General features: G+C 40.0%; 1 protein-coding gene and 1 pseudogene across 1 annotated transcript; both read right to left on the bottom strand.

The window, feature by feature from the left end:
- Positions 1-6098: 6098 nt before the first annotated feature.
- LOC120223988 lies at positions 6099-6251 on the bottom strand (annotated as a pseudogene).
- A 5970-nt stretch (positions 6252-12221) lies between these two features.
- On the bottom strand, positions 12222-22258 carry ARPC3 (actin related protein 2/3 complex subunit 3). The gene is made up of 7 exons (XM_039256157.1): positions 22163-22258; positions 19927-20026; positions 16244-16320; positions 14403-14471; positions 13469-13595; positions 13019-13113; positions 12222-12539 (listed from the first exon to the last, which is right to left on the bottom strand). The coding sequence occupies exons 1-7, from the start codon at positions 22166-22168 to the stop codon at positions 12477-12479; spliced, it is 537 nt and encodes a 178-aa protein (XP_039112088.1). The 5' UTR covers positions 22169-22258; the 3' UTR covers positions 12222-12476.
- Between the last annotated feature and the right edge of the window lie 285 nt (positions 22259-22543).

Genomic DNA, 22543 nt, shown 5'->3' on the forward strand with positions numbered 1-22543 from the left:
GGAAGCCATGAATCATAGGTTTTGCCAGTTTTCATGGTGTAAATATTTTACCATGGCCAATTGTAAGGTGCCAATAGTCTTAAGAGTCCGGCACAATTCTTTAAACATACCAATTTCTTTTTTTTAATTGCTTATTTATTTATTTTGAGAGAGAGACAGAGACAGAGAGACAGAGAGAGTTCCAAGCTGTCAGTGCAAAACCCGGTGTGGGTTTCAAGCCCATGAACCATGAGATCATGACCCGAGCTGTTAAATCAAGAGCTGGACACCCAACCAACTGAGCCACCCATGTGGCCCAAACATACTGATTTCTTAAAATGTAACTGGCTTTGGCACATAGTTACCCCTGGGGCATCCTACCATTAAGTGGTTAGAGAGAAGAGAAGAAATCAGTAGAGGAGACTTAGAAGGAACAGACAGTGAGGTGGAAAGAAAAGTAAGACAGTGGTGTTCTGGAACCCAATGAAGAATATGATTCCAAGAAGGTAGGAATAATCAACTGTATATACAGAGTGCCGATAAGAGATCAAAAGAGATGAGAAATGGCCATCAGATTAACAGCATGGAGGTCACTGGTGACCCTGACAAGAACATTTTCTGTAGGGTAGTGGTCAAGTGAGGATGGGAAGAGGGCTCAGTCGGTTAAGCATCTAACTTCAGCTCAGGTCATGATCTCACAGCTCTTGAGTTCGAGCTCTGCATCAGGCTCTGTGCTGACAGCTCAGAGTCTGGAGCCTGCTTCTGATTCTGTGGTCTCTACTCCTCCCCCACTCACACTCTCTCTCTCTCTCTCTCTCAAAAAAAAAAAAAAAACATTAAAAAGAACTTTTTTAAAAAGAGAGGATGGGAGGACATAATGTGAGACAGTGAAGGTAGATCTTTCTTTCGAGGAGTTTTGCTGCAGTGTAAATGTCCCTAGGGGACATTTGGTAATGTCTAGAGACCTTTTGGCGGGGGGCAGGGGATAATTTGCATCTGAGGGTAGAAACCAGGAATGTTACTAAACATTCTGAAATGCACAGGACACACCCCCCACAATAAAATGGAGCAGAAATGTAAATGTATACATTTAAATATCAAGTCTAAACGTAAAGGGAAGGAGAAAATAGGTAGTAGCAGATGGGGAAAATAAAATAAAGAGAGGATTTTAAGGATTTTAAGAAAGTAGAACATGTTTATATGTTGATAGGAATGAAGGAGAACATATATATCACCAGCTAAATGGCAGGAGAAAAGTTGATAATTTCTATAAAGAAATAGTGCCAAAACACACCTGTGCATTTGAAAAACCCACAGAAAGAATCACAAAGTGAAAACTTTATGAGAAAAAAAGAGACAAAGGAGAATGCTCCTTTGGAAATTTTTTACAATCCTTTTTATTTATGTATTCATTAATGTTTATTTATTTTGAAAAAGAGTGTGTGAGCTGGGGAGGGGCAGAGAGAGAGGGAGAGAGAGAACTCCAAGCAGGGTCCATGCTGTCAGCACAGAGCCTAATGCGGGGCTCAGTCTCACAAACTGTAAGATCATGACTTGAGCTGATATTAAGAGTTGGATGCTTAACTGACTAAGCCACCCAGGCGCGCCCCTACAATCCTTTAAAAAAAAAAAGTTTATTTTTGAGAGAGAGAGAGAGAGAGAGAACAAGCTGAGAAGGAGTAGAGAGAGGTGGGGACAGAGGAGCCAAAGTGAGCTCTGTGCTGACAGCTGATCCTGACCTCAGCAGAAGTTGGGCGCTAAACCAACTGAGCCACACAGGCCCTCCCCTACAAATCCTTTTTAAAATTAAATAACCCAAAGTAAAATAAATTTATGGTCAAGTTCCATTAACCTAATGGAAGTCAGATAATACTGATTTTAATATTGTTTAAAGGACATGTATCCCGCTAAAACTAATTTGGGACACTCAAGAGATACACCCAAGACAAGGCCTCCTCTTTCTCATGGAATCATCTTCTAAAATGATCATTTTGGAACTAGAGGGGACTTTAGAGGTCATCTCACCTTTAATCTCCATTCTATCAGTAAGGAAACTGAGGCTCTGGGATGGTAATTGATGTAAGCAGATGAACAGCTGGCCCTGAACTTTTAGGTAAGCCACTTAGATGTTGAATGATGTGAATACCATGGATAACGTGGGGTGTTGAATCAGATACTTGGAGGGACAATTTATAAATGTAAATGTTCTGTTCCACTTAAGTTCGTTTCTAAGTGTTCAGCAGCCTCCTAAGAATTGAAATGTTTCCCAGCTGCATTAGACATTTCTCTTAGATCTGTCTTTTGTACAAGGAGAAAAACACAACACTTGTAAATTGCTCTAAGGGAAACATTACTTAACATCTCTTAAGTGTCTCCTGGCAGTGACAGCCTTCCTTTCAAGTGGAAAAGTAACTTCAGGTCAAAGAATTTGGAGGGAATGCATATGGCCATCTTTCTAAATTATTTTCTTCCTTTTCAGTAAAAGTGGGTGGCAAGGGAATATTTTGGGTGCTAAGGTATCCATTTTATTTATGCAATGGGCAGATAAGTAAGGCTAGAACAGCTAACTCATTCAAATACAAATGCAAACTCAAGAGGGCTTGCTCAAGTCAGTGTTCAACTGCCATAAAATAAAGTTTTCTAATGATTTTAATAATATTTAACAGCCCCTCCAAGAAACTCCTATGGCTCCCATGCTTTTCTGATCAAACCTCTTATTCTGACTAACCTTAGACTGATTCTTTGCTAATTTTTTCCTCCTTCCTGATTCATAACTGCTGATTTGCCTCAGGGATCAAATCTATTTCCAAATTCCACTAGAAGTCTTTATTTCTATTCCTGATCTTTCAAATATTTGTATTTGCTGCTGGATTTCACCGAGGCCATCAGCAGCCACCTCAAAAGCTCAGTGTGCTCAAAATTAAACTCATCTCCCACTTCCCTTTCGAAGGACTTCAAGCCCAACTCCTTACTTCCAGAACTTTCTTCGGAACAATACCAGTTTATGCCTACTGAGCGAAGAGAACCATAGCATGCTCTTTTACACTCAAGAACTTGGATGACAAGTTATATTGTCACCCAACCTATTTCCATCAAAGGCACCACTATGTTTCAAGTCAACTAGACTCAAAACCTCAACCTGTTCTTTAGCTGCTAAATCCAATGTAGGAGAATCCTCCTTTGGGATGTCTGGGTGGCTCAGTGGGTTAATTTCGGCTCAGGTCAGGATCACACGATTCAATTCATGAATTTAAGCCCCGCATCGAGCTCCCTGCTGTCAACACAGAGCTTGCTTCAGATCCTCTATCCCCTCCCCTGCCCATGTGCTCGCTCGCTCTCTCTCAAAAACAACACACACGAAACAAAAACCCTTAAAAAACAGAACCTTGTTTTAGAATGTCCCTCAAATATCCCCTTACTCTTATATTCTCAGTAACACCCACTAAGCCCTTATATCAGGACAGTGCTTCTTACTCCCTGATATATCTCTCTCCCATCTCTCTACACTCCAATCCACTTAGTACAATGATGTAAATAACACAATCATATAAAAACCCTAATTTTATTCTCTTGCCCAATCTTTTAAGAATCCTGATTTTTCCTCTCACTACTCTGCTTGAAAATTTAAATATAATAATTCAATGAATATTTACTATGTATTTACTGTGTGAGAAGCAGTCTGTCTTGGCCCTCCAAAAGTTTCATTCATTCAGTCTATATTTGAGTGCCTATTGCATGCATCTTACCTCTGTAGGCATTGGGGCACGGTGCTGATAGGCATGGACTATGGTTGTGTAAAAAAACTTCAATAGCAATATAAGACAGCCAGATAATGATTTAGAAGTCTTTTTTTAATGTTTTATTTATATTTTGTTTCATAACATGATATTGTTACAACTTACAGTTGCATTTTTAAAAATAGAATTCATTGTCAAGTTGGCTAACATAAGTGTATGCAGTGTGCTCTTGGCTTTGGGAGTAGATTCCAATGATTCATTGCTTACATACAACACCCAGTGCTCATCCCAACAAGTGCCCTCCTCAATGCCCATCACCTATTCTCCTCTCTCCCCTGACCCCCACCCCATCAACCCTCAGTTTGTTCTCTGTATTTGGAAGTGTCTTATGGTTTGCCTCCCTCCCTCTCTGTTTGTAACTATTTTTTCCCCTTCCCTTCCCCCATGGTCTTCTGTTAAGTTTCTCAAGTTCCACGTATGAGTGAAAACATATGCTATCTGTCCTTCTCTGACTGACTTATTTCACTTAGCATAATACCCTCCAGTTCCATCCACATTGCTGCAAATGGCAGGGTTTCATTCTTTCTCATTGCCAAGTAGTATTTCGTGGTATATATAAACTACATCTTCTTTATCCATTCATCAGTTGATGGACATTTAGGCTCTTTCCATAATTTGGTTATTGTTGAAAGCGCTGCTATAAACATTGGGTACATGTGCTCCTATGAATCAGCACTCCTGTATCTTTTGGATAAATTCCTAGAAGTACTATTCCTGGGTCATAGGGTAGTTCTATTTTTAATTTTTTAAGGAACCTCCACACTGTTTTCCAGAGGGGCTGCTCCAGTTTGCATTCCCACCAACAGTGCAAGAGGGTTCCCATTTCTCCACATCCTCGCCAACATCTGTTGTTTCCTGAGTTGTTAATTTTAGCCACTCTGACTCGTGTGAGGTGGTATTTCAATGTGGTTTTGATTTGTATTTCCCTGGCGATGAGTGATGTTAAACATCTTTTCATGTGTCTGTTAGCCATCTGGATGTCTTCTTTGGAAAATTGTCTGTTCATATCTTCTGCCCATTTCTTAACTGGATTATTTGTTTTTCAGGTGTTGAGTTTGGTATGTTCTTTGTAGATTTTGGGTACTAACCCTTTATCCGATATGTCATTTTAAAATATCTTTTCCCATTCTGTTGGTTGCTTTTTAGTTTTGTTGATTGTTTCCTTTGCATTGTAGAAGGCTTTTATCTTGATGAGGTCCCAATAGTTCACTTCTGCTTTTATTTCCCTCACCTTTGGAGACATGTCAAGCAAGACGTTGCTGCGGTTGAGGTGAAAGAGGTTGTTGCCTGCTTTCTCCTCTAGGGTTTGATGGTTTCCTGTCTCACATTTAGGTCTTTCATCCATTTTGAGTTTACTTTTGTGTATGGTGTAAGAAGGTGGTCTAGTTTCATTCTTCTGCATGTCGCTGTCCAGTTCTCCCAGCACCATTTGCTAAAGAGACTCTTTTTTTCCATTGGATAATCTTTCCTGCTTTGTCAAAGATTAGTTGGCCACTGATCTATGTGTAGAAGTCTTTTTTTTTTTAAGTTTATTTATTTATTTTGAGAGAGATGAGGACAAGAAGGGGAGGGGCAGAGAGAGAGGGAGAGAGAGAATCCCAAGCGGTCGCCATGCTGTCAGCACAGAACCTGACATGGGGCTCAATCCCATGAACTGCAAGATCATGAACTGAGCTGAAATAGAGTTGGATGCTTAACAGGCTGAGCCACCCACACACCCCTAGAGAGAAGTCTTAAGAGGACTTGTGACAAAATAGCAAATGAGTGATTTGTTTTTTAAAGCATCCTGAAAAACAAGAACTTGAACAGACACTTATACACCAGTGTTCATTATAGCATTATTCATAATGATGAAAAGATAGAGACAACCCAACAGATAAATGGATTAAAAAATGTGGTCCATCTATTCGATGATTATTATTCAACCATAAAAAATGATCAAGTTATGATAAGTGTTACAATATAGATGAACCCCTAAAACATCAAGCTAAGAAGCTAGTCACAAAGGGATAATTATTGTATGATTCCCCTTATATGAAATATCTAGAATAGGCAAATCCAGACACAGAAAAGTAGATTGGAGGTTACCAGTGGTTAAGAGGAAGGGCCATGGGGAATTATTTAACGGGTGCAGAGTTTCTGTTTGGGGTAATAAAGTTTTGGAAATAGATAGTGGTAATGGTTGCACATTATTAGTGTAATTCATGCCACCAAATTACACACTTAAAATGGCTAAAATGAAGATTTTATGTTATATACAAAAATTGATAATATGCTAAAAAAAACCATTGAATTGTATACTCCAAATGGATGAATTATATAAAATTTAAATTGTGTTTCAATAAAACTTTTTTAAAAAAAGCACTTGAGAGTCAAGTGCAGAAACTATGGAATGGCTTGGGAAAACTTTTCAATTAGCAATAATTGCGCCTCGGATAAATCTCATTAGCTACGATACTGCCACTGCGCAAAGCTTGGAATGGCTTGGAAAGAAAAAAAAAGAGCAGGAAAAATGATAGTCGCTCAGACAAATAGTTCTCATGGTGATAGATAAGACCAAAATGGTGTCCTTGTATGGAGAATGTGTCCTGTTGTCTTGCGAATAGAATAAAGTTGAAAGTTCTAAGCTTGACCCTGGTTCTCAAAAAATGTGAGACACACCTCCTGCTATGGCAGCTTCTTCCCTATCAGGCTCTTTGCCCTAATGTTTCCTTCACAGGAGGCTTGGTCATACCACATTGCTGGCTCAATGCCGTTTTCTCATCAAGCCCGCTCAATCTGGCTCACTTGTTCTAAAGTCAGTTAAATGCCATCTACAGTAAATCTTCTGCAGCTGACCTCAGCTATAACAGTCTCTGAGCTCCTACAGTACTGGGCAGTAATGCCAATCTCTCAGTGTTTCTTGGTTCTATCTTGTTACACACATTTCTCATGACATGGTTAAATCCTGGAGAGGAGAGTTCATATTTACATTTCCTGTAAATCCTTTCAGTAGCTGGCACAGCAGAATAAACAGAGCAATCTCCTGGTCTTGTTGCCTGAATACAGCAAACATCTTATAATGGCCAGGAGGGACAGCCCTGGATTCAAAAAGACTAAGGTGTTTTTTTTTTTTTTAATGTTTATTTTTGAGAGAGAGAGAAGAGAGACAGCGGACAAGTAGGGGAGGGGCAGAGAGAGAGATGGGAACAGATGATCCAAAGCAGGCTCCGTGCTGACAGCAGAGAGCTCAATGCAGGGCTCAAACTCACGAACCACGAGATCATGACCTGAGCTGAAGTCAGACATCTAACCAACTGAGCCACCCAAAGTGCCTCAAGTATAATCACCATTTCTGCCAACTCCCAGGTGTGTGTTTGGTCAAGTTATTTAGTTTTTGTACACTTCAGCTTCTTCACCTGGAAAAGGGGAGAATACTTGTATCTGCCACAATATTTCTTGCAAGGGTTAAAGAGAATTTTAAAATGTAAAGTGTTTAGTATACTGCCAGATCACCTGTATATTGGAGCTGTGGTATAAAAGCAAAGAAGAAAATCATGACTGATGATTTATCTCAACATCAACACAGAACAGATGTAGCCCTAACATTATACTTTCCTAATGGAATGTTCTTCCAAATTTCTATAAACAAAATGAAGGGAGAGACAAACCAAATGGCTTTGACATGGTAGTATCACATCCTTTTGGACACAGCTCTGAACTCATTAAGGTTTTCAGTACTCGTAATTTTGGAGAAAAGGAAAACGCAAAATAAAATAATCCTCATAAATCTTATTGAGTATTTTCACATACTGTAACCTTCCTATGCTTATGACAGTAATTAGTGGCAAATTAAAATGATAAATGTAAACAGGATGCTTAAGAAAAAGCAAGATGATTGCTGTCCTTTCCTTGTTTTTGGCTAATGTTAAATTTTCTAGTATTTGGTCTTCTACCAATTTTTTTTTTATTATTTAAAAAAAGAGTTTATTTTTAAGCAGTCTCTATGCCCAACTTGGGGCTTGAACTTACAGCTCCAAGGTCAAGGGTCGCATGCTTCACTGACTGAGCCAGTCAAGTGCTCCTGCCTCTTTTTGAAAAAGGCGTTTTCTCCCTCTGGTTATTAAGGTACCATATATATGACTGAATTATAGTATGCATCACTTAGAAGGGACACATCTTTATAATTTTGTTTCTATCCCAAGATAATCACTGTTAACAGTTTGGTGTGTGTGCTCCCAAAGTTTTTCCTGGAGTGCATATGATTAAATCAACAAAGATGGAATCACACTATAATATTGTCTTTATATATATATATACACTAAGGTATATTCCCATGATGGGATAGATTGAGTCCTTTACTATTTTTAATGACTGCATATTTCATTTTCCGGAGGTACCATATTTTCTTCAATTCTCTATTATAAAATGACTGAATTATTTCCAGGTGTGTGTGTGTGTGTGTGTGTGTGTGTGTGTGTGTGTGCGTGTGTTTCAGCATTCGACATTTGCTGGATCAAAAAGAATGAACATTTAAAACTCTGATACAATTTTAGAAAGAAAAGAAAAAAAAGATACTTACAAAATTACCTTCCCTAAAGAGCCATGTATACCTTGTAACAATCTTCTTTTAATGTTGGCATTACATTTTGATGACAGCTGTATTTTAAAATCTACTGTGCTACACTTCACGTATAATTTATTTTGGATTCTTTGGAAACTGTTCTCTTAGGTACATTAAAAAAACCAAAACCAAAGTCCTGTAATACAGCACCAATGGAGAAGTTTTAGAAGCCAAGTTTTAGTTCTTATTGTCTGTGATCCCCTTGCTGACACTTATGGAACAGGCGCCATGGCGATTGGTTGCTGATACAAAGGTTCCATAATTTAAAAAACAAAACAAATAAAAAAATCCTCATCAGTTATAAACAACCCTGTAATCTTGATATGAGTCACTGTGGCTTTTTTTTCTTTCTTTCTGACATGTCTCTGAGTTCTTTTTAGAAATTCCAACCCAAACACCCAGAATTTGATTTCAGAAACCCTCTTTTGGGTTTCTGTAACTCATACAATTATATAATAACCCATAACAATGTGGGAGTTAGGGGCACTGATCTTCCCCAGTCCCCGAGTTGAAAATCTGTATATAACTTTTGACTCCTGAAAAACTTAACTACTAACAGCCTACTCTTGACTGGAAGCCTCGTGGATACAATATACAGTCACTTAACATATATTCTGTATAAGTATTTTATACTGTATTCTTATATAAAGTTAATGTTTTTAGGAAAATCATAAGAAAAAAATAAAAAAAATTAAAAAAAAAAGAAAATCATAAGGAAAATAACATTTACAGTACGTTCTTGTAACAAAATCTGCATGTAAGTGGACCCAAGCAGTTCAAACTCATGTTTGGGATCCACTCTTCTCTAGTTGATTAAGTAATACCATAAAGCTTCAGTTTTAATACAATTTTGAACTTAGTTCTGCTTCTATGTAGCTTTCCCTTTGTCCTTAACGGCACAGTAGCAACATGCTCGGCTAAAATTTTCCTCTTTCCAGACTCCCTTATAGCTATGTGTGAAGGAGACATAGTACAAGTCTCTGGGCAGGACTTCTGGGAAGGATATTCAAGGTGGCACTCAGCTGGTATGCTCTCAGCTGGTGTGGTCCTCATATTCTCCTCACTTCTTCCTGCGAAGCCCAGGGATGCAGGAGCACCTAAAGATGCGTTACATGTGGTATGTAAAAAAGGATAGCACAAGAGAATTGGAGAAGCCTTGATCGCCACTGGCCTCTTTAAATGGTTGCTCCATTCAGGGACTACTTCTAGATTCAAAAGAAAAAACAAGACCCCCAAGGTGCTGCGAATTGGGTTTTCTGTGCTTGTGGCCAAATACAATCCCAATGTAGACACAGAAACAACTGCATCTTAAAATAAAAGCCAAACACATGTAGGCTCCATTGAGATGGCACTGCAGTAACTTTATGTCCAAAGGACTCAAGGCACTTTCTGAAGTATCTAACTTATAACCTAACATACCAGGAAATACTCAGTCTCATCAGTATTTGAAACAACTCATGATAGCTATTTTTGCCAGCCAAATCACGAAAACGCCTTAAATGCTAAAAAATTGGCCAAAGAGAAAAGTGAATGTCATATAAGGATAGACAATAGAGTCCAGAAATAAACCCCTACATTTATGGTCAACTCATTTTTAACAAGAGAGACAATTCAAAAAAGGGAAAGGATAGTTTTTTCCAATGTACTGCAACAAATGGATAGCCATGTCCCAAAGAATAAAGCTGGGCCTCTGCCTCACATAATATATAAAGAGAAACTCAAAAAGGATCAAAAACCCAACTGTAAGGGCTAAGAGTATAAAACACTTAGGAAATCATTACTCAGGTGTAAAATGATGCTTTGGATATACGATAGCTTTTTAATTAAAAAATTTTTTTCCAATGCTTATTTTTGAGAGAGAGAGAAAGAGAGAGAGAGAGAGAGCACAAGCCAGGGAGGGGCAGAGAAAAAGAGAGGGAGGCACGGAATCTGAAGCAGGCTCCAGGCTCTGAGCTGTCAGGACAGAGCCCAATGTAGTGCTTGAACCCACAAACCACGAGATCATGACCTGAGCCAGAGTTGGAGGCTTAACTGAGCCACCCAGGTGTCCCTACAATAGTTTTTTAGATATAACACCAAAAGCACAAGCTACCAAAGGGGAGAAAAAACTATAGAAATGGAATTAAGTTTCTGCAAATCATGTATCTGATGAGGGTCTAGAATTCAGAATATAAATAACTCTTGCAACTCGACAACTAAAAGATAAAAAAAATCAAGTAAAAAATGGGCAAAGAATTTGCATAAGCATTTCTTCAAAGAAGATATACAAATGGGCAATATCTACATGAAAAGATGCTCAACATCATTAGTTATTAGGGAAATATATACCAAAACCACGAGTTACTGCTTCATGTCTGCTGGATGGCTATAAATAAGTCACAAGTGTTGGAGAGGGCATGGAGAAATTAGAACTCTTATTTCTTGCTATTGGAAATGTAAACCGGTGCAGCCACTGTGGAAAAAGTCTGCCAGTTCTTCAGAAAGCTAAACATAGCGTGATTCAGCAATTCCACCGGTAGGTATATAACCAAGAGAAAGGGAAACAGATCTACACAAAAATTTGTACAGTAATGTCCCTGGCAACATTGTTCCTAACAGCCCCTAAGTAGAAACAACCCAGATATTCATAAACTGATGGGTAATCAATATATATATATATATCCCATTGTGTGTGTGTATATATATATATCCCACTGTATATATATATATATATATATCCCACTGTGTATATATATATATATCCCACTGTATATATGTGTATAAATATGTGTATATATACATATATATATATGTATATATACACCATGGACATATGATGGAATATTATTCAGCCATAAAAAGGAATGGAGTATTGATACAGGCTAAAACATAGATCAATCTTGAAGACATTATGCTAAGTAAAAGAAGTCAGATAAAACAGGCGAAATACTGTTTGATCCCACTTATATGAAGTGCCAGGAGAGGCAAATTCAGAGACTGAAAGTAGAAATGAGATTACCAGGAGCTGGGTATTAGTCACCAGTGGTTTAATGGTTAGTGTTTCTGTTTGGGGTACTGACACAGCTTTGGAAATAAACAGTGGTGATGGTTGCACAGTACTGTGAACATTAAGTGCCAGTGAGCTACACACTTAAAAATGGTTGAAACGAGGCGCATGGGTGGCTCAGTCAGTTAAGCGTCTGACTCTTGATTTCAGCTCAGGTCATGATCTCACAGTTCATAGGATCGAGCTTGTGCTTGCTCTCTCTTTCAAAATAAATAAATAGACTTAAAAAAATGACTGAAATGGTAACATTATATGTTTTACCACAATAAAGAAAAAGAAAAGAGGAATGAAGTGCTGTTATTGTTGTAAATGGATGAACCTTGGAAATGTTATTCTAAGTGAAAGAAGCCAGACACAAAGGCCACGTTATATGATCCCATTATTGTGAAATGTCCAGAAAAGGCGAATCCATAGACCGAAAATAGATCAGTGGTTGCCAGAGACTGACGGGGTGGGAGGGAGGACAAGAATGGACAGGAGGGTGACCACCACTGAATTGTATACTTTATTATTTTTTAGTGTTCATTTATTTTCGAGAAAGAGAGCGCGAGCTGGGGAGGGGCAGAGAGAGAGGGAGACACAGAATCCGAAGAGGCTCCAGGCTCTCAGCTGTCAGCACAGAGCCCTATGAGGGTTTCGAACCCACAAACCATGAGATCATGACCCGAGTGGAAGTTGGATGCTTAACCGACTGAACCACCCAGGCGTGCCATGAATTGTACACTTTAAAAGATTGAATGTTATCTCAAAAGATTTTTAAGTGAATGTCAAAGATAAGCAATAAAGGTTTCTGACATGGAATGTTAGAAATTTCTTTATTATTTCCTATTCTTATTAAGCACCAGCTTAATAACGCAGAAAATTTCAAATCACCCTTCGACAACTTGTTCTTCCTCCCCAATACCCAAATTCTTGATAAAGAGCTCTTCAAGTGAAGACATGGTCTCTTCTCTCTTCTGTATAAAACTTTATCAAATAAAGGCAAAGAACTGTGTACATCTTGCTGTAAAACGCTGCCCATGGCTGTGGGAAGTGTCTGCCCAGGTTCCTTTTACTGTCCAGGTCCTGAAAGACTCTTGTTCATGAACTGTCTCTTCACAAAGCAAGTCCACCACTAACAAGAGGGGATAAAACAGTATGGATAGTAGCTGTCAAATCACCATGCAAGTTCAAGCTAAGGTCATAAATTAAATTGTTAATTTATGTAATAACAAAATGTCATCTTGGCCTGGCATCTCTTATGTTATAGACTTCTTGAAAACACACGTAAAAAAATTTTTTTGACTCACCAATCAGTCAAAATTATGGTGACAAAAAAAATGTAATACGTTCAAGATATCTCACATAGAAAATCTGCCCTATGGGTTTACAATGCCCTAACATGAGAACATAGAACCCAAACTGTTTATCATACGCAGTTCATTATTCAGTGTGGCTCACTGAACCCCTACTATGTACTAGGCACCCATTCAAAGTTAAGCAACACGGCAGTGCAGAAACTAATCTTGCAACGAAAGATCTTAGTTTATTTAATGGTAGCTACGTGGTAAAAGGTTATTTATCAACTAAATAGGTGAAAGAAGAGGGTCTTACCTTGCTAGGTTTATCATTCTGAGGGTCAAAAACTTTCTCACAAAGTCTCAGTCCAGTCTCTTGTCTCAGCTGCTGTAAGTAGGCCCTCATCATCTCTAAAATCAAGAGCCGGGAGTACAATAAGAAAAATCCTGTCTGAGAATGCATCCCCAAAGTGTGCTGGTTGCTGGTCTGGACAGTGACCTTGGCAATACATTTCTACACATTCAGACAAGATAAGAAATAGAAATGACAGTCCAAATGGTTTTATAACTATTTTGGTTCAAAAGATTCTCTACATGTTATACTTGTTGCCAAGAATCTTTGGTGAGAGTGAATGGTAAGACAGTATCTGTACTAATGATTCCACTCTCAACCTGTATACCAATCAAGATAAGGAAAGGAAGGGGTAAGAAGTCAAAGCAAGAAAATCTTGGGCCATAGAGAGGGAGGTGGAAACCCTGTTCTTACCATCTTCTTGTTTGTTTGCAGGTTTGGCATAAATTGCATTAAGTGGAAAACCAGGCTCTCCAGGAATGGGAAAATTAGTGATTCCCAGTGTATACATTTCTTTTTCACCTTGGCTTTTGGAATTGCACTTAAAAAAAAAAAAGAAAAAATTGTAGACACATATTTTACAGAGGAAAAGGATAATAATGTCCAATTTGTAATTTTTTAGTTTAAGTAGGTGTGGCTGGGATTACTAGTGTTTTTGGGTGCCTGTGGGCCCCTTCGCAGAATACTATTTTAAATGACCAAAATATACAAGATTACGAAAGAAATCATATAGTCAAACACAATAATTACAATATTAAAAAGCCAAATTAATGACATATGTGCACTTCTTTATTAATGCACTACATGACAAGATCCAGGCAAGGGGCCTAATAACTAAAATTTGAAGTAATAATGAGTGAAAATAAAATTTCAAAACATCTTCAACTCTGAATGTAATAGGGAAATGCTGTGATTTCTACTGAAGAAAAAGTCACAGATATGGCGCAGGCTACTGTGGGTTGTTGCCTACGTTAATAATTACAGTAAATGCCAAATTTCAGCTACAAGTTAGTGAAAAGAAAGACATCATCTTTTTCCCATTCAAGCTCATCAACCCTTGGATTATATATCCTTGGGCCCCAGGTTAACAACCTCTGAGCCAAGAGTTTAAAAGAAAGATTTCTGTCTTGGGAAGACACACACAATGGCTTAAAACACCACACCCTTATCTGCTCATTAGCAACTAAATTATAGGTTTATAATCCACATTCAGATTTTCCTCTCAGGTCTGGGCTCTAAGTCAGAGAAAGTATTATCTACTTGTCCTGAAAGTCTCAACAAGTCCAGACAGCTGAGTGAACATGTGTTACTGTGTTTTCCTCACAGACAATCATCCACGTTTAATTACCTTTTGGAGTTTCTTCAGACACTCAGAAATGTAAAGAGTTATATATATCAAGGTTCTATCAGCTTCATTCTGCAGGGGTGGGGTGGGGGGTAGAAACACATAAGTTACAAACAGTCCTGATGAAAACATAATGATCACATGCAATAAAAACTCAAGCTTTGTCTTTTGAGCGTCAAATGAAAACTGCAAGTAGAGTTCCTATGGCATCAAAAGTTGCCATTCTCCAACTGCAGTCTTCTCGAGCCACCTGTCTGTCCGCTCCTGGGAAGGGAGTCGCCTGTTACCATCCTGAGCTGTGTGGCTGTTCCTGTTCACCTCGGCTGCCCTCATCTCTACATCCTCCTTGCCTCTCAGTCCCTGGGAAGCTGTGCCAACAGCACCTCCCTCTGTGTAGAAGGAGAGGTACTAGAACTGCCTGGAAAATGTGAAGTGCACCATATGGTCAGCTAATTTTTAAAGTTCTTTCAGTTCAGGATCTCTGCCAAGAACAAAAGCTTTCATGACTTTAATGGAGGAAACAGCTATTTCATGTGTGCCTTGTTCTTCTTCTTTTTTTAATGTTTATTCATTTTTGAGAGACAGAGAGAGACAGAGAGACAGAGCATGAGCAGGGGAGGGGCAGAGAGAGAGGGAGACACAGAATCTGAAGCAGCTCCCGGCTGTCACCACTGAGCCTGACACGAGACTCGAACTCTGGAACCATGAGATCATGACCTGGAAGCTTAACCAACTGAGCCACCCAGGCGCCCCTTCATGTGTGCCTTGTTCTTAAAGAGCTCCATGAGCCCACCTCTTGATCTAACCAAAAGGAAAATGTGAAGACTGGATGTTGAGATGTGGTACATACTTCAGGTCAAACTGGCACAGATCTACAGTCTTAAAAACAAACAAACTACACATGTCCGTATTTTTAAGAGCATATGACATTCAGGAGAATGAGATGTGGCAGAAATACATTTATTTACACCTGTTACAAACATAACACTTAGACCATGCATTAAATACAGAAAACACTGTATCATAGGACAATTTGTAGAACAAAAGCCTACAAACCAAAAGATTTTCACACCCTGATTCCGAAAGGTCAAGGTTTGGTAAGGAGAGGTTCCATATTCTAGAATATTATCAAGAAAAGTTGTTGACATTCCTATAACTTGCTCATAGGAGGAATTCAGAAAAGTTTTTTTTAATTTATTCCATCTCCCCCTTTCCTATTCTGCCACCCTCCTTCTACCTTCCTCTTGACCTCATTCCTCCCCAAGAACTAAGGGCAGAAAGGAGAAAAGGGTAGTCGAGGGAAGGGACAGAAGCATTGAAGTTTCTTTATTTCTCCATTTCAGGTCCAAGACACAGAAGTACATAAAAATATCATATCATGTAGGATTTTTAGTTTTGGAATGGCACATAGTAGGAGATTTACTAATGCTGATAATAAATAAAAATGTGTAGATCGTGGGTTGGCAGACCTCCTTTGAAAAGGACCAGATATTAAATATTTTAGGTTTTGTGGACCAAACTTTGTCACAACTATTCAACCCAGCTGCTGTGGTGCGAAAGCCGCCATAGACAATGTATTAAAAATGTATGTGGCTGTGTTCCAATAAAACTTTATTTGTAAAAAGAGGCAGCGGGCCAGATTTGGCCCTTAGGCTGTAGTTTGCTGACCCATGGTATAGACTTTAAACTAATGTTGATATAGGGTCTAATATTAGGCACTTCTCTAGGTTTTTAAAGTCATACAATCTCATTCAATTTTATTTATTCTTCAGAATCCTAACAGCCAGGTGGATTATTATCCTCATCAGGAAACTAAATTAAATATTAAAAGCTCTGTACTTTACCTTAATCTCATAGTTTTTGAAGAAAACATTGGCCTTGAAATAATAGATGGCTTCATCCACAATATCTGTATCTTTTGCTAAGCAGGACATAAGGGGAGGAAGGCAGAGAACATTAGCCAAATGCAAAAATAACACTTTAAAAAAAGCTATACAGAAAAAAAGCCCAGCTCGATGGTCAAAAGTCTTGGAGTTGAGGGGCGCCTGGGTGGCTCCATCGGATAAGCGTCTGACATTGGCTCAGATTATGATTTCATGGTTCATGGGTTCAAACCCGTATCGAGCTCTGCACTGACTGCAGAACCTGCTTGGGATTCTCTGTCTCCTCTCTCTCTGCCCCTCCCCCACTTGCTCCCTCTTTTCAAAACAAACAAACTTAAAAATGGAGTTGAATAAAATAAAATGAGGTTACTGAGACATAAGGTCTTTAGAAACAATTTCTAGAAAAATAAGTACGTACATGGTTTATTCTTTTTTTTTAAAAAAAAAAACCTTCCTATTTTTTGGGGTACCTGGGTGGCTAAGTCGGTTAAGCGTCCGACTTCGGCTCAGGTCACAATCTCATGGTTCGTGGGTTCGAGACCCGTGTCGGGCTCTGTGCTGACAGTTATCTCAGAACCTGGAGCCTGTTTCAGATTCTGTGTCTCCCTCTCTCTGACCCTCCCCTGTTCACGCTGTCTCTCTCTCTCTCAGAAATAAATAAAACATTAAAAAATCTTGCTATTTTTAAAGTTTATTATATACAGAGAGACGGAGGAGCAGAGAGAGAGAGAAGCTCAAGCAGCCTCTGCACTGTCAGCACAAAGCCTGATGTGGGGTTTGATCTCAAGAGCTAGACGCTCAAACAACTGAGCCACCCAGGCACCCCCGTGGTTTTGTTTTTTTTTTTTAATGTTTTATTTATTTCTAGGAAAGAGAGAGAGAGAGACAGCGTGAGCAGGGGAGGGTCAGAGAGAGAGGGAGTCACAGACTGAAACAGGCTCCAGGCTCTGAGCTGGCAGTCAGCACAGAGCCCGACACAGGGCTCGAACCCACGAACCGCAAGATCATGACCTAAGCGAAAGTCGGACGCTTAACCGACTAAGCCACCCAGGCGCGCCCCCCCACCATGGTTTATTCTTATAGCTTTATTGTTTTCATAAAAAATACACTCATTAGAAACAAATTAATCAACACAAAAACATATTTTACTGTCACCCTAAATCTCACTACCTACAAATAACTATTAACATTTGTTGAACATCATTCCAGACATTTCTCAATGCATTTATAAAAACAGACTGAGACACAGACTAACTTTGATAAAATGCTATTTAAAACTAAAAAGTAGTCAATGTAATTTGATTTGAATTTACATATACTGCAGTTTCAGGGGGGAAAAGTCTCAATTGTCATTTAGAAACACACTGGGCTCAGGTATACATCTTTCTGTGAAAACTAAGACTTAAAAAATATACTTGTACAAGCTGTTTTAGGTGGTTAGAGACTGAGAAAAGCCAGGAATACTGTTGCGACAAAGACAGATCTCCTTTTACAATTTCTTTGGCAGTCTTGTTTTCCTTTTCTTATTTTAAAAAGGTCAAAATCCCAGGGTCTTGATATCCGGCAGCTGGTTGCAGAAATGCACAGACTGGTTTTTTTTTTTTTTCCAGAGATAGTTATTTATATTTCTTGTCTGTGACTGCTATCGCTCTCACACAGCAGAAATGCAAGGCGATGCTGAAGGTTGAACACTCTGTGATTCAGCTGACTTTAACACTGCTTGTTCCCTTGCTAAAGAATTTCAACAGAATTCTAACTCTAGACTCTGTTCTCCCAATCTATTTTCTTATCTGCAGAAAAGGAAACTTCCTCAGAAGATGTGGTATTGTTTACAAAACCAGCTAGTTCTCCTAAATGTAAAACTGTTGGGGGGGGGGAGTGGATTATAAAATACAGAACTTAGAAGAGTGTCTCCCACAAAAAAAAAAAGAAAAGTGTTCAAAAGGTATCTGTCCAATGTAAAAAAAATTATTTTTGGTTCTGAGAGAAAGAGAGAGAGCAAGTGGCAGGGAGAGGCAGAGGGAGAGAAAGAGAGAATCTTAAATAGACTCTACCCTCAGTGAGGAGCCTAACACGGGGCTCAATCCCTGACCTGGGATCATGACCTGAGCTGAAATGAAGAGTCGGTCGCACAACGGACTGAGCCACCCAGGTGCCCCATAAATAAATCAAATGGATTAATGCTACCTATTATTTAGCTCAGAGCACAGGCTTGTACTCCTTCCTTATTCCTGTTCAGGTCTAATCCTGTCTCCTGAGGAAAAGCTAACAGGTCATTTCCTATCTACAGAAACCACGAGAAGATCTGGTTTCCTGGGGCCCCCTTCTCCCTTAAGGGCCCATGAAATATCGCAAAGGTGGTAATTAGACATACTCTAACCCTGGCATCTTCTAATCTGCTACAGTGGTGTTTTGTAACCATCTGAAAAGGCTTCTTCTCAAGGAATCTGGGCCAACATTGACTCTTTTTTTTTTTTTATTTTTTTTATTTTTATTTATTTCTAGGAGAGAGAGAGAGAGAGAGACAGCGTGAGCAGGGGAGGGTCAGAGAGAGAGGGAGTCACAGACTGAAACAGGCTCCAGGCTCTGAGCTGGCAGTCAGCACAGAGCCCGATGCGGGGCTCGAACCCACGAACCGTGAGATCATGACCTAAGCGAAAGTCGGACGCTTAACCGACTAAGCCACCCAGGCGCCCCCAACATTGACTCTTATTCTTTCTTTGCACTGTAATTCTTTTCTTTTATACTATTTTTCTTCTTTTTCTTCATCTCAGAATCAAGTAAAACCTATTGCAACTCACCAAATTTTTTGAGTTTACTGAGCTTTCCACTGGTATTGAAAACAAAATTAAGAAGAGGTCAAGTCAAATAGTCTAGCAGAGGAATAGAGACAGGGTCAGTACAAGATTGACAATGAAAACTATGGTGGAAGAGACCTAAAATGGAAATCAGTAAGATGCTTTCTGGGTACAGGGAAACCATGTCTAATACAATACAAATCACACTGGTGGCAGAACATCTCAGAATGTGTCAGAAGAGCCTAAAAAGAATGGGGCTTTCTAAACAGTAAGACATGGTTCAAAAAAAGAGAAAGTGAGTACCAAGAAAGAAAACAAAGATCTAAAATTCAGAAAAGCAAGAGAAAGAATGTGCAATGTTATACAGGACATGTAAGATTTAAGATTGAAGTACAGCTGAAAATGAAGGTACTGAAAATGAATAAAGGAAGTAGAATTAGATGGGGGAAGGGGTTAAAAAGTTTTGTTTTGTTTTGTTTTGTTCTCCACCGGCCTGAAGACAGAGAAAGGATGGGGAGTCGTTATTCTACAGAAATAGCAGCATTAGATCACTTTGTAAGAACTGATAGTGGGATGACTGAACAGTGTCCAGAAGCACATTTCCTCTTCCCTCTCAACCAAATATCCTGGAGAACTCAGCAGCAATAATACACTTTCTTATTAGATGCAACATTTACTCTTCATCTTGGAAGGCCTGGAATGCAATATCCACCAAGCGGAGAGAAAATACAAGAGCAATATGAGACCAAGGACTGAGTTAAGACTTTGCCTGACTTGATAATGTCTGAAGATCGCTAGATGTTTCCTACTAAAATCTGAAAATAATGGAAAGAAGTTTTGACTTACTCTCTCTAGGGGCAGGTCCTTTGAACTGGCTTCTGATAGGCAACAGTGCCATGTTTCCAATGAGTTTGGTGTCAGGATCCATGAGAGAAGAGTGGTAAGCCTGTTGTGGCAAGCCAGGTAAGAATAGGCAAACAGAAAGAGTAAATGTCAGTGGGGCAGATAAGTAACATTTCTCGAGAGGGAAAAACAGTAACCCACCCAAGACTAACTAGGGAAGGGGGAAAGGGGATGGCAGCAGCCATGTTCTGGAGCTGGCTCTTTACTGGCTCATGAAAACGAGATGTAAAATTCTGAGGAGTTTTTAAAATTTAGAAGCAAGCTGGTTGTTAAACACAGCCATTACTAAAAATTATATAAATTTGCAATTAAATAAATTATATTAAAGACAAATGTAATAAGTACTGAGAATTCATTACTTCCTGTTTTTAAAAATTATTTCACTATTGGCTATGATCCTAAGGTTATCTATAACTTTTCTATCTTTGTGGTAGAAATACTATGTAATGATGTGCTACTGTGCATCTTCCAAGTTCATGTTCAGTGACATCACATTTGTAACTGGTGGGAGTATTTTTGCTACAGAGATAGGCAAACACTATGTAAATCAGGGGTACAATCCCCCTTCCCCAAGCTATTGTTAAACCAGAACCCAAGCATTGGCTTTTCAGTTCTGCCACTTCCTGGCTATGTGTTTGACCAAGACATCACTTTTCTGCTCTTAGCCTATTTCCAAATGTATAAAATGAAGAGTTATCTACTGCCTTCAGTAGATGTGTGTTAAAGGAGCAAGGGAAACCATATTTATGAAAGCAATTTGTGTGATGATTCCTAGTTCTGCCTTTTACAAGGCTTTCAGGAACACAAGAAGGGCCCCATTCATATATTCATTCATTCACCAAATGATAACCAAACACCTTCTATGTGCAAAGCATGGTGATACAATGGTAGGTAAGACCAGAACGATCTCTGTCCTTGAAGAACTTTCAACCTAATGTTGGCAGATATCAAATAAGTAATCCCAGGAAAGGTGAGGAATGAGCACAGGACTTTAAAGTCCTAGCTTAAAACCTGGCTTTACCATCAGTACACAACCTTGGGTAAGTTACCTTCTCTGAACCTCAATTTCCTCCTCTGCAAAATGGGAACAATAATGTAGCTACTTCACAGGGTTATTGTTGAGGATTAAATGGGATAATTTACATGCAGTGTGTAGCTTAGGGTCTGCCTGGCACACATGAGGAATCAAATGGTAGCTATGGGATTCATTAAATATGTAACTAAGGCTTGCACTTTTTTGTCACAGGTATGCTTCATCTAAAGCAGGCTCCCCCCTCACCTTCACCAGCTGTCTTGTTAATTTCCAACATCGCACTTGTCACTATCTAAAACGACCTTCTTTGTATTTACATGTTTGTTTCCCCATTAGACTGTAACCTCGAGCGTAGGGGATTGTTGGACTTATTCACAGCTATTAACAGTACTTCGCAAGCAGCAGGGGCTCAGTAAATTTTTTGTGTGAGTAATCACGTTATTGAACCTCCTTTTCCTGATCCGCAAAATGGAGACCACGATGACGATAAATTTGCCCCACAAGACTGGCTGGCGGCAAGGAAGGACAAACAGACTACTATCAATTTTACTTCTACTCTGATGCCCACGAAAATAGAAACATTTGGTAACCAGAAGCCGACCCTGCGTCTGCGCTGGCGGCCCTACACCCAGCAGCTAAGTGTGGCCACCACAGCCGGGCGACAGAGGAGGAGTCCGGGAAGTGGGGTATGACAGTGACAAGCAGCGGGAGGGACCCGCCCCCGGGGGTTAAGGAGGAAGTGGGCCTGCGGGGGGTAGAAAATGAGAAGCCGGACCCTAGCCTTCAGTATTAAAAAATAAAAAGCACAGTCCTTGGCTTCTCGGCTCTAGTGAAGCCTTGGGGATCCTGCCGGGGTCCGGGGATACGGGAAGAACGAGAGAAGGGGTCGGCTCTGGAGCGAAAGGGGCGAGAGGGGCCGAGGTAGCCTCCTCTGCACGCCCGGGGTCTCTGGCCCACTCTGCCGCGGCCCCGTCCCCGCTGGCCGACCCAATCCTACAACGACAGGCCCCCTCCCCTCGCCTCTCCCCTGCTCAGGGCCCGCTTCCTCTCTGCCCTCCTCGGCCCGCTTCTCTCAGCTCACGCACGATTCCTCGCCGCTCTCCCCAGTTCTCGCCATCTCCCCACACCGCGACTTCGCCCCCTTACCGGCATCTTGGAGGCTCCCGGTTTCAAGCTAGACCAGGAGGCTGGAGTTAGAGCGCTACGCTTCCGGTCCGGCGTCCCGGGCGGGGTAGGCGGAAGTGAGCCGGAAGGGGAGGGTGAGGGGAGGACGCGGCACTTCCGGTTTTGCTGTCGCTCTGCTTTGGCGGCTGAGGCTGCTCAGGGAGGAAAGGGACACCAGAGGGCACCCGAACACTAGGCAGGGCCTGTGAGTGCCGCTCATTGCGTGAAGTTTGAGCAAAATGGAGCGGGTTCCTGGGTTACAGAATCCTAAGGATCACTCATCTCAAAACTTTGTTTTTCCTCAAAGATTATCTTTTCGGTGAAGCATTCCCTGGATCACAGTATTTTAATTTTTAAAAAATG

The sequence above is a fragment of the Hyaena hyaena genome, unplaced genomic scaffold (assembly GCF_003009895.1).
Source record: "Hyaena hyaena isolate Hyena2069 unplaced genomic scaffold, ASM300989v1 scaffold_0, whole genome shotgun sequence".
Taxonomy (NCBI): Eukaryota; Metazoa; Chordata; class Mammalia; order Carnivora; family Hyaenidae; genus Hyaena; species Hyaena hyaena.

What these genes read in the sequence shown, in the direction of transcription:
- ARPC3 (XM_039256157.1), bottom strand. An exon ending in TGCAAACAAACAAGAAGATG is followed by an intron (nt 13,114 to 13,468) that starts GTAAGAACAGGG and finishes TCTTGATTTTAG; the next exon opens with AGATGATGAGGGCCTACTTA. An exon ending in AGAATGATAAACCTAGCAAG is followed by an intron (nt 12,540 to 13,018) that starts GTAAGACCCTCT and finishes CCCTCTTGTTAG; the next exon opens with TGGTGGACTTGCTTTGTGAA.